Below are 12,065 nucleotides of genomic sequence, written 5' to 3'. Positions count from 1 at the left end.
ACAGAAGCCACTAGCTTTCGGAGCGCTGCTTCTTTGTTAGCTAAGTAGAAGTTCTGTTCACAAATGGGGCATATAAAGACACAAACTCAATTTACAAAATAATAGTTGGAATGCGAGAACTATTACAGGTAATCAAGTCTGAAAGGTACAGACAATGCGAGTGGAGAGTGTGTTAAGCACAGGTTAATGAGATGTGTATTGTCTCCAGGCAGGACAATTAGTGAGATTTTGCAAGCCCAGGCAAGTCGTGGGGGTTACAGATAGTGTGACATGAACCCAAGATCCTGATTGAGGAGGATCGTAACAGACACCTCCAGACGCTTAATCATGCCCTCATAAGAGCAGAATATGGCCCTCAACTCATCAATTGACAGTTCCAATGCGCCACAGTGAAAAATCGCACCGACCTCCTCAGAAGACAAACATGGACCGCGGCAGACAGAGTACCCTTCGTTGTCCAGTACTTCCCCGGAGTGGAGAAGCTACAACATCTTCTCTGGAGCCTTCAACATGTCATTGATGAAGATGAACATCTCGCCAAGGCCATCCCTACACCCCCACTTCTTGCCGTCAAACAACTGCACAACCTCAAACAGACCATTGTCTGCAGCAAACTACCCAGCCTTTAGGAGAACAGTGACCACACGACACCTCACAACCCTGCCACAGCAACCTCTGCAAGACGTGCCGGATGATCGACACGGGTGCCATCATGTCAGGTGAGAACACCATCCATCAGGTACATGGTACATACTCTTGCAATTCGGCCAACATTGTCTACCTGTTACGCTGCAGGAAAGGATGTCCCGCGGCATGGTACATTGGGGAGACCATGCAGAAGGTAAGACAACGGATGAATGAACACTGCTCAACAATCACCAGGCAAGAGTGTTCCCTTCCTGTTGGGGAACACTTCAGCAGTTCCGTGCATTCAGCCTCCGATCTTCAGGTAAGCATTCTCCAAAGTGGCCTTCACGACACACAACAATGCAGAGTTGCTGAGCGGAGACTGACAGCCGAGTTCTGCACACATGAGGACGACCTCAACTGGGATCTTGGGTTCATGTCACACTATCTGTAACCCCCACAAGTTGCCTGGGCTTGCAAAATCTCATTAACTGTCTTGTCTGGAGACAATATACATCTCTTTAACCTGTGCTTTTCACTCTCTCCACTCACATTGTCTGTACCTTTAAGACTTGATTACCTGTAAAGACTCGCACTCCAACCATTATTTTGTAAATTGAGTTTGTGTCTTTATATGCCCTATTTGTGAACAGAACTCCCCTTATCTGACAAAGGAGCAGTGCTCCGAAAGCTACTGGCTTTTGCTACCAAATAAACCTGTTGGACTTTAACCTGGTGTTGTGAGACTTCTTACTGTCTCTGTTACAGACCCAGGAGTGCACATAAATCACATCACATGACCCTGTCAAACACTCTAATCAGAAATCACAGGAGAACTAAGTAAACAAAAGTCAATTAGCTCTATTTAACATAACTACTCGTAAGGTTAACTAGTTATCGTGCTCCCCCAGCATCTAAGCTGCATTTCTTCCCAAGACATAATGACTGTAGCAAAAAGTTAAATTTTTAAAAATTGCTCTCAAACACAAAAAAAATCCATATCAATTGCACTACTATCGTCACACACCTCAAGAGTCAATCGTGATGGCGTTTAACACTGTCAATTGCGGTGGAGTTTAACATCGTCAATTACTCTGCATCTGATACCATAATCATGTTTTTAATACCTATCATGGTATATTTTCTACTATGTAGCCTGATAGAATCATTACTGATCATGGAGTTAATAATGAAAGAATGAAAGGTATATATTTTTATATAATCCCGTTAATTATTTTTGCATAATGCAGTTTATGGTGTATATACTATTGATTGTCTGGATTTAATGTTATTCTGGGTCCGTGGTCCAATCTTCTTCAGCTACTTCAATGGACAATTTTGAGACTTGGGCAAGTGGCAAATAACAAATAACATTTACATCGTTCAAAATGGCAGCTCACCAGCATCTTCTCAAGGGCATTATGAACAGATAAGTTTGCTTAGCTAGCGACACCCACATGCCATAAATGAAAAAGAATCATATTGAATATTTCCGATTGATGACTCACCGCTGAGTACATGATCAATTTGTGAGTGGAATTGGTCCCATTTACAACTTGATCAATGTTTTGGAGGATTTGCTTGAGGAGCACACCTGTAACAGGAACAAATCTTTAGATGTAAAGGAACAGAGGGAAACACAAGAATAATAAAGACTAATCAACAGGAAATTACTAAGTTAACACACCCTGATTGAATTACATCATTCCCATCACAGGCCAAAACTGTGAACCCAGTGTCTCCCAGAGAGTGATCAGTGTGAGGACTATTACTGTGAAACCAGCGACTGGTCTAACTCTCCTCCTCTAACCGAAAGAAAAGGGCACCATGAGGAGGAGGTAAAAGCAAGGTATTGTCTTGCCCTGTTGCAATAGCATTGATTGGTCAGTAGAAAGGTTGGGTAAGTATTTAATAATTTTATCACTTGCAGTTTCAGAGGTAATTTCTGTGGTCAGCCATGGTCTGCTCTTTGTACTCCATGTGGGAAGCCAAGAACATTTCCAGTGCCCATGTCCAGCACTGAGAATGAGGCCTGGACCCAGCATCCTCTGAGAATGATGCCTGGACCTAGCATTCACTGAGAATGAGGCCTGGACCCAGCATTCACTGAGAATGAGGCCTGGACCTAGCATTCACTGAGAATGAGGCCTGGACCCAGCATTCACTGAGAATGAGGCCTGGACCCAGCATTCACTGAGAATGAGGCCTGGACCTAGCATTCACTGAGAATGAGGCCTGGACCCAGCATCTACTGAGAATGAGGCCTGGACCCAGCATTCACTGAGAATGAGGCCTGGACCCAGCATCTACTGAGAATGAGGCCTGGACCCAGCATCTACTGAGAATGAAGCCTGGACCCAGCACCCACTGAGACTGAGACCTGGACCCAGCATCTACTGAGAATGAAGCCTGGACCCAGCACCCACTGAGACTGAGACCTGGACCCAGCACCTACTGAGAATGAGGCCTGGACCCAGCACCCACTGAGAATGAGACCTGGACCCAGCACCTACTGAGAATGAGGCCTGGACCCAGCACCCACTGAGAATGAGGCCGGGACCCAGCACCCACTGAGAATGAGACCTGGACTCAGCACCCACTGAGAATGAGGCTTGGACCCAGCATCCACTGAGAATGAGGGTTGGACACCGCAGCAAGTGAGACCACCACCTAGCACCTACTATAGGCAGTATGGTGACATAATGGTTAGCACTGCTGACTCACAGCACCAGGATCCTGGGTTCGCTTCCTGGCTTTGGTCACTGTCTGTGTGGAGTTTGTATATTCTCCTCGTGCCTGTGTGGGTTTCCTCCCACAGTCCAAAGATGTGCGGGTTAGGTGAATTGGCAATGCCAATTCTATGTATGCAGCAAGTGTCTCCAGCTGCAGCTGCTGGAAACCCGCATTTCGGAGCTGGAGCGGCAGCTGGGGATACTGTGGAGCATTTGCGAGGCACAAAGCATTGTGGATAGCATGTCTAGAGAGGTGGTCACACCGCAGGCTCTGACTTCACAGGCAGGAAGAAAATGGGTGACCACCAGGCAGAGCAAGAGAGCTAGGCAGGCAGTCCAGGAATCTCCTATGGCTATTCCCCTGCAAAAGAGATATACCATTTTGGACACTGTTGAGGGGAATGGCCTTTCAGAGAAAACAGCAATAGCCACATTCATTGCATCACAATTGGTTCTGTTGCAGAGGGGGAGGTGTAAAAAGGATTGGGAATGCAATAGTTACAGGAGATTCAACTGTAAGGAGAATGGATAGGCATTTCTGTGGCCACAAACAAAACTGCAGAATGGTATGTTGCCTCCCTGGTGCTATGGTCAAAGATGTCTCGGGGCAGCTGCAGGACATTCTGAAGGGGGAAGGTGAATAGCCAGTGATTGTACTACACATCAGCACAAACAACATAGGTAATAAAAGGATGAGGTTCTAAAAGCAGAATATAGGGAGCTAGGAAGCAAGCTAAAAAGTAGGACCTCAAAAGTAGTGGTCTCAGGTTTACTTTCTGTGCCATGTGCTAGTCAGAGTAGAAGCAGCAAAGAAGAACAAAGAAAACTACAGCACAGGAACAGGTCCTTTGGCCCTCCAAGCCTGCACCGACCATGCTGCCCGACTTAACTAAAACCCTTTACCCTTCCAGAGACCATATCCCTCTATTCCCATCCTGTTCATGTATTTGTCCAGGCGCCCCTTAAAACTCACCATCATATCTGCTTCCACGACCTCTCCCAGCAGCGAGTTCCAGGCATCCAACAACTTCAGTGTAAAAAACTTGCCTCTTACATCTCCTTTAAACCTGGTCCCTTTCACCTTAAACCTGTGCCCCCTAGTACTTGACTCTTCCATCCTGGGAAAAAGCTTTGACAGTCCATTCATACGAACATAAGAAGTAGGAGCAGGAGTAGGCCATCTAGCCCTTCGAGCCTGCCCCGAGGCTGTGTCCTCTAGTCCTGATTCTGTCCATTCCTCTCAATCTTGTAGATTTCTATCAGGTTGTCCCTCTACCTCCATCGTTCCAGTGACAACAAACCAAGTTTCTCCAGTTTCTCCTCATAGCTAATGCCCTCCATACCAGGCAACATCCTGGTAAATCTTTTCTGTACCCTTTCTGAAGCTTCCACATCCTTCTGGTGATGTGGCGACCAGAATTGAACACTATATTCCAAGTGTGCCCTAACTAAGATTCTATAAAGCTGCAACATGACTTGCCAATTTTTAAACTCAATACCCTGGCTGATGAAGACAAGCATGCCGTATGCCTTCTTCACTACCTGCTCCACCTGCGTTGCCACTGTAAGTACACATTTTGTGTACTGTACACCCAAATCTCTTTGCCTATCAATACTCTTAAGGGTTCTGCCATTTACTGTACACTGTACTTTATACTTAGAGTATAAAATCTGGAGTCTAATGTTGCAGTTGTATAGAACGTTGGTTAGGCCGCATTTGGAGTACTGCGTCCAGTTCTGGTCACTGTACTGCCAGAAGGATGTGGAGACCCTGGAGAGAGTGCAGAGGAGGTTTACCAGGATGTTGCCTGGTATGGAAGGTCTTAGCTATGAGGACACATTGGGCAAATTGGGGCTGTTCTCCCCGGAAAGACGGAGAATGAGGGGAGATCTAATAGAGGTGTATAAGATTATGAAGGGCATAGATAGAGTGAACAGTGGGAAGCTTTTTCCCAGGTTGGATACGAAAATCACGAGGGGCCACGGGCTTCGGGTGAGAGGGGCGAGGTATAATTCAGATGTTAGAGGAAGGTTTTTCACACAGAGGGTTGTGGGATCTTGGAATGCACTGTCAAGTAGGGTGGTGGAGGCAGGTACGCTAGAGTTGTTTAAGGCTTACCTAGATCGGCATATGAGCAGATTAGAGATGGAGGGATACAAAAGACTGTTCTAAATATAGGGTCAAGAGCCTCAGGACGTTCCTGGGAGTCAACAGGTTCCTAAGGGCCGTCCAACGTATTTTATAGCTAACCTGTCTTACGTTTAAGCTTCTGGGGATCTTCCGTGAATGTCTGTATAAGCTGTGTATGTTTATTAATGTCTCTTTTGTTACATCCACAGGTGATTCGGTCTGCCTTGGCTGACAAGGGGCATTCACGCGGTGGGTCGTGCGAGAGCTGCCCTCAGACGTTGCTTCGAGAGCTGCCTAGTGTTTCACGTCGTTAGTGTACGCTTAAACTGGACCAGCTGATGGGCAACACGACAGCTCAGTGACTATCACTGTTTGCTGCGCAGATACATAGACCTGGGTCGGATCTCCGACTTGGGTCGGTGTCTGTGGGAGTTTGCACATTCTCCCCGGTGCTCCAGTTTCCTCCCACACCCCAAAACCGTGCTTTTAGGCTGATTGGTGTTAACAAATTGTCCCTAAATTAGACCTCCCCAAATCTGGCGTAGAGAAAAGTCATAGGTAGAAGAAGGTAGACGAGGCATTCACTGAATGTTAAAATGGCGGCGCGGGCTCGTTGGGCCGAAGGGCCTGTTTCCTGTGCTGTGTTGTTCTTTGTATATTTCCTATCTGTGTTACACTTTCGAAAATGCATTACCTCATATTTGTCCGGATATATAGGATGAGTATCTGGTTGAGAAGATGATGTGAGGGGGAGGGTTTCAGATTCCTAGGACACTCAGACCGGTTCTGGAGGAGGTGGGACCTGTACAAACTGGGTTACATCTGGGCACGATCGGGTCTGATGTCCTTGGGGGAGTACTTGCTGAAGTGATTGGGGAGGGTTTAAACTAATATGACAAGGGGGATGGGAGCGTTTGCAAGGATTCAGAGCAGTGGGAATTAAGAGTAAGATGAAAAGACAGTAAGGAGAATAAGGAAAGTGGTAGGCAGAGAAATCAAGGGTCAGAGTTAGATAAGGAAGGAGTAAAAAGTAGTAGGAAAGGGAAAAGAAACATTAAAAGTGCCCACTTAAGGTTTTGAACCTGAATGCTTGAAGCATTCGAAACAAAATGGATGAATTGATAACACAAATAGATGTAAAGGGGTATAATATAGTTGGCATTATGGAGACATGGCTCCAAGGTGAACAACGGCGGGAGCTAAATATTGAGGGCTATTCAGTGTTTAGGAAGGACAGATAGAAAGGAAAAGGCGATGGAATTCATTTGTTGATTAAAGATGATATTGATATGATATTGAGGAAGGATATTCGCGTTGGTGATGTGGAATCTGTATGGGTCAAGTTAAGGAACAACAAGGGACAAAAAATATTGTTGGGGGTGGTATACCAAACTATTACCAAACAGTAGTAGTAATATTGGGAGAAGTATTAGACAGGAAATTAGAGATGCATGTATTAAAGGAACACCTGTGATTATGGGCGATTTTAATCTGCATACAGATTGGGAGAGTCAAATTAGTCACAATACAATAGAGGAGGAATTTCTGGAATGCATATGGATGGTTTTCTGGAGCAATATGTTGAGGAACCACCAAGAGCTCAGGCCATATTAGACTGGATGTTGTGCAACGAGAAAGGATTAGTTGGCAATCTAGTTGTGAGAGAACCCTTAGGGACGAGTGACAATAATATGGTAGAATTCTTTGTCAAAGTAGATAATGATGTAGTTGATTCTGAGGTTAGGGCCCCGAATCTCAATAAAGGTAACTTTGATGGCATGAGGCACGAATTGGCCATGATGGACTGGGAAACATTACTGAAAGGAAAGACAGTGGACAGGCAATGGCAGGCATTTGAAGAACAAATAGGTTAACTCCAGAAGTTGTTTATTCCTGTTTGGTGCAAGAGTGATAAGGGAATTGTGGCCAATGGCATACAAGTGAAATTACAGATAGTATCAGATTCAAGGAAGAAGCATACAAATTGGTAAGAAAAAGCCTAAGGATTGGGAGCAGTTTAAAATTCAGCAGAGGAGGACCAAGGGATTGTTTAAGAAGGGAAAAATAGAGCATGGAAAAGCTAACAGAGAACATAAGAACTGATTGCAAAAGTTTCTGTAGATATGTAAAGAGAAAAAAGATTGACAAAAATGAATGTAGGCCCCTTACAGTCAGAAACAGAAGAATTCATAACAGGGAATAAAGAAATGACTGAGGAATTAAATTCGTACTTTGTTTCAGTCTTCACGTGAATAATGCGCTGAGAAGTGCTGAGAGAAACATGTTTTAGTGAGGAGCTGAAGGAAATTATGCCCTCCACACAAAAGGCAGAACAAATCCAACCCAGTCAATTACCGCCCAACCAGTCTACTCTTTCTTGATCATCAGTAAAGTGTGGGAAGGGGGTCATCAACAGTACTGTTAAGCAGCACCTGCTCAGCGATGCCCAGTTTGGTTTTCGCCAGGGTCACTTAGCTCCTGACTTCAGTACAGCCTTGGTTCAAACATGGACTAAAGACTTGAATTCCAGAGGTTAGGTGACAGTGACAGCCGTTGACATCAAGGCCGCGCATTCGACCGAGTGCGGCATCAAGGAGTCTTAGTGAAACTGGAATCAATGGGTTTGAGGGGACAAGCTCTCCATGGTTGGAGTCATACCTGGTACATAGGAAGGTGGTTATGATGGGTCAGTCATCTCAGCTCCAGGGCATCTCTGCAGGAGCCCCTCAGGGTAGTGTCCTAGGCCCAACCATCTTCAGCTGCTTCATCAATAACCTTCCCGCCATCATAAGGTCAGAAGTGGGGATGTTTGCTGATGATTGCACAATATTCAGCACCATTTGTAACTCCTCAGATACTGAAGCAGTCCATGTTCAGTGCAACAAGATCTGGTCAATATCGAAGTTTGGGCTGACAAATGGAAATTTAACATTCTCCCCACACAAATGCCAGGCAATAACCATCACCAATAAGAGACACTCTAACCACTGCCCCTTGACATTCAATGGTGTAACCAACACTGAATCCCCCATTTCAACATCTTTGATCTTACCATTGAACAGAAATTCAACTGGAGTCACCATATAAACACAAGAGCAGGTCAGAGGCTAGGAGTATTGCGGCAAGTAACTCACCTCCCCAATCCCCAAAGCCTATCCACCGCCTACAAGGCACAAGTCAAGAGTGTGATGGAATACTCCCCACTTGCCTGGATGGGTGCAGCTCCAACAACACTCAAGAAGCTTGACACCATCCAGAACAAAGCAGCCTGCTTGATTAGCATCACATCTACAAACATTCAATCCCTCCACCAACGATGCTCAGTAGCAGCAGTGTGTACTATCTACAAGATGCACTGCAGCAATTTATCAAAGAGCCTTAAACAGCATCTTCCAAACCCACGACCATTTCCATCTGGAAAAACAAGGGCAGCAGATCAATGGGAAGAGCATCACCTGCAAGTTCCCCTCCAAGCCATTCACCATCCTGACTTGGAAATATATCACCATTCCCTCGAGTCGCTGGATCAAAATCCTGGAATTCTCTCCCGAGTGGTATTATGGGTCAACTCACAGAACATGAACTGCAGCGATTCAAGAAGGCAATTTACCACCACCTTCTCAAGGACGCCCATGTCCCGTGAAAGAATTAAAAAAATCAGCAGCATGAGTAGAAGAATGGCTTTGGGGAAATCGTTGGGATTGAAGATGGATAATCTCCAAGTCCTGATAATCTTCATCCTAGAGTACTTTGGGAAGTGGCCCTAGAAATAGTAGATCCATTGGTGGTTATGTTCCAAAATTCTTTGGACTCTGGAATAGTTCCTACAGATTGGAGGGTAATTAATGAAGGCTCACTATTCAAAAAGGGAAGTAGAGAGAAAACAGAGAACCATAGACCAGTGAGCTTAATGTTGGAACTGGAAAAGTTGCAAGAGTCTATTATCAAGGATTTCATAATTCAGATTCGGAAGGCAGTGGTATAATCAGACAAAGTCAGCATGGATTTCCAAAAGAAAAATCGTGTTTTGTGAACCTATTGGAACTTTTTCAGGATGTAGTTGGTAGAGTTGACCAAGAGAACCAGCGGATGTGATTTATTTAGACTTTCAGAAGGCTTTCAACAAGATCTCACAAAAGACTACTATGTAAAGTTAAAGCACGTGGGATTGCAGGTAATGTCTTGAGATGAATAGAAAATTGGTTAGTAGATAGGAAGCAAAGAGTTAGCATCAAATGGGTCTTTTTCTGATTGGCATTCAGTGACTAGCGGGGTTCCACAGAGATCTGTGCTAGGACCCAACTGTTCACATTATATAATAATGATTTTGAAGGGGGAACTGAATGCATTATCGCCAAATTTGCAGATGATACAAAGTGGGGTGGGAGGGTGAGCTTTGAGGAGGATGCAGAGATGCTTCAGCTTGAGTTGGACAGGCTGAGCGTGTGGGCATCTGCATGGTAGATGCAGTATAATGTGGATAAATGTGAGGATATCCACTTTGGTAGCAATAATAGGAAGACAGATTATTGCTTGAATGGGTGTAAGTTGAGAGAAGTGGATACTCAATGAGACCTTGGAGTCCTTGTGCATTAGTCGCTGAAAGGGCGAAGGTACAGCAGGCAGTAAAGATGGCATATGGTATGTTGGCCTTCATAGCGAGAGGGTTTGAGTGTAGGAATAGGGATGTTTTGTTGCAATTGTATATGGCGTTGGTGAGGCCACACTCCTTGGTGAGAAGTTGTGTGCTGTTTTGGTGTCTAAGGAAGGATATCCTTGCTATAGAGGGAGTACAGCAAATGTTTACCAGGCTGATTCCTGGGATGGCAGGTCTGTCACATGAGGAGAGACCAAGTCGATTAGGATTATGTTCACTGGAGTTTAGAAAAGTGAGAAGGGATCTCATAGAACTTTATAACATTCTTACAGGGTGACAGGGTAGATTCAGAAAGAATGTTCCCAACGGTGGGGGATTTCAGAACTAGAGGTCATAGTTTGAGGATAAGGGGTAAACCTTTACAAACTGAGGTGAAGTGAAATTTCTTCACCCAGAGGATGGTGAATGTGTGGAACTGGCTACTACAGAGTGTAGTGGAGGCTAAAACATTGTCTGATTTCAGGAAGAAATTAGATATAGCTCTTGGGCCTAAAAGAATCAAGCGATTTGGGAGGAAAGGGAGATCAGGATATTGAATTCGATGACCAGCAACGAGCAATGATCAAAATGAATGGCAAAGCAGGCTTGAAACGCGGAATGGCCTACTCCTGCTTTTAGTTTCAATGGTCAGTGTGGGGACAACAATAAAAAGTGTTGGAAAATCTCAGCAGGTCTTACAGCATCTGTGGAGAGAGAATAGAGCTAATGTTTCAAGTCTAGATAACCCTTGGTCAGAGCGGGGACAGTTACTGTGAAACCAGAGACTGGTCAGTGTGCGGACAGTTACTGTGAGAGCAGAGACTGGTCAGCGTGTGGACAGTTACTGTGAGAGCAGAGACTGGTCAGTGAGAGGACCTTTACTGTGGAACCAGAGACTGGTCAGTATGAATACAGTTACTGTGAAAATAGGGACTGGTCAGTGTGAGGACAATAAACTGCATCATCTGGATTTCTGGGGCAGTGGGCTGGAGAATCTTTTCAAGGTAGATTGAGAAACAAGTGGCCCAAATATATGAGAATTAAGCACATTACTTTAGAATAATTGTCAATGCAAATGTCAGCACTCCTGGGGATAAAATAGAATGAGACCCCTTCTCTGTCCTTCGAAGGGCTGGATTAAACTGTTTTAAATGTTTCCCATTTTCCTGCTAACTTTTCACTGCATCGCTTCACTTTCCAGCTGTCAATTTTTACCCAGCTTTCAGGCTACGAGTCACCTTTGTGTGCAGATGGTCATATCTGAAAGAACTGGCTTCTAGAAAGCATCTTTAACATTAGACAACATCGCAAATCACTTTACAGGAGAGTAATCCCACAAAAGCAGCTGTGGAACTGGATGTGGTTACAGTGATAAAGGGCAAGAAGTTGAAAACAAGGGTAATGTTGCGAAATAGATAGAGTAATCGTGGATTAGGTGATAAGAACTAGAATTTACTGTTTGTAAAATTGTAAAATGTTGGGGGTAAAGCATTGCATGGTCCTGATGGTGCTTTTTCTGTGCTTCGAGATTTAAAATGCAAGTACATTTATATCGAAAAGCCAAGCAGCAATTTTACCAAGACAACAGGTTATTGAATTTAGCCAATCAATTTGAATCAGGCACTTAGATACCAAAAACCTAATAAATTTAAATCTGATGGTTTTGACATCTTAGGACTAATCCTATTGTGGGAATTATTGATTTGGCATCATGGGTATAAAAGGGGGCGGTGGGACAAAAAGAGGGCAATTGCCACTTTCCAGAGCTAACAGTTTTCGGCTCTCTCTCAAGAGAGAGACAGAATTGCTGGCTCTCATAAGCTTCATCTATGTCTGAGAGAAAGCACCATCTAGAGAGCAAAGATACCAAAGAAGAAAGAAGTTCCAGACAGAAGAATCAACAGAGAAAGCCCACAGTATTCTGGAAGATACAAAATCT

General features: G+C 44.5%; 1 protein-coding gene across 3 annotated transcripts in view; it reads right to left on the bottom strand.

The window, feature by feature from the left end:
* The window catches only part of acp2 (acid phosphatase 2, lysosomal), a 131,543-nt gene that overhangs the window by 49,093 nt on the left and 70,385 nt on the right, over positions 1–12,065 (bottom strand). For all 3 annotated transcript variants that reach the window (XM_080190562.1, XM_080190564.1, XM_080190563.1), the window contains exon 8: positions 2,136–2,221. In XM_080190562.1, coding sequence (XP_080046688.1) covers positions 2,136–2,221 — 86 coding nt within the window. The remainder of the gene's footprint in view (positions 1–2,135; positions 2,222–12,065) is intronic.

The sequence above is a fragment of the Carcharhinus amblyrhynchos genome, chromosome 6 (assembly GCF_965287045.1).
Source record: "Carcharhinus amblyrhynchos chromosome 6, sCarAmb.v2.hapA, whole genome shotgun sequence".
Lineage (NCBI taxonomy): Eukaryota > Metazoa > Chordata > Chondrichthyes > Carcharhiniformes > Carcharhinidae > Carcharhinus > Carcharhinus amblyrhynchos.
This window is presented reverse-complemented; position numbering and strand designations above follow the sequence as displayed.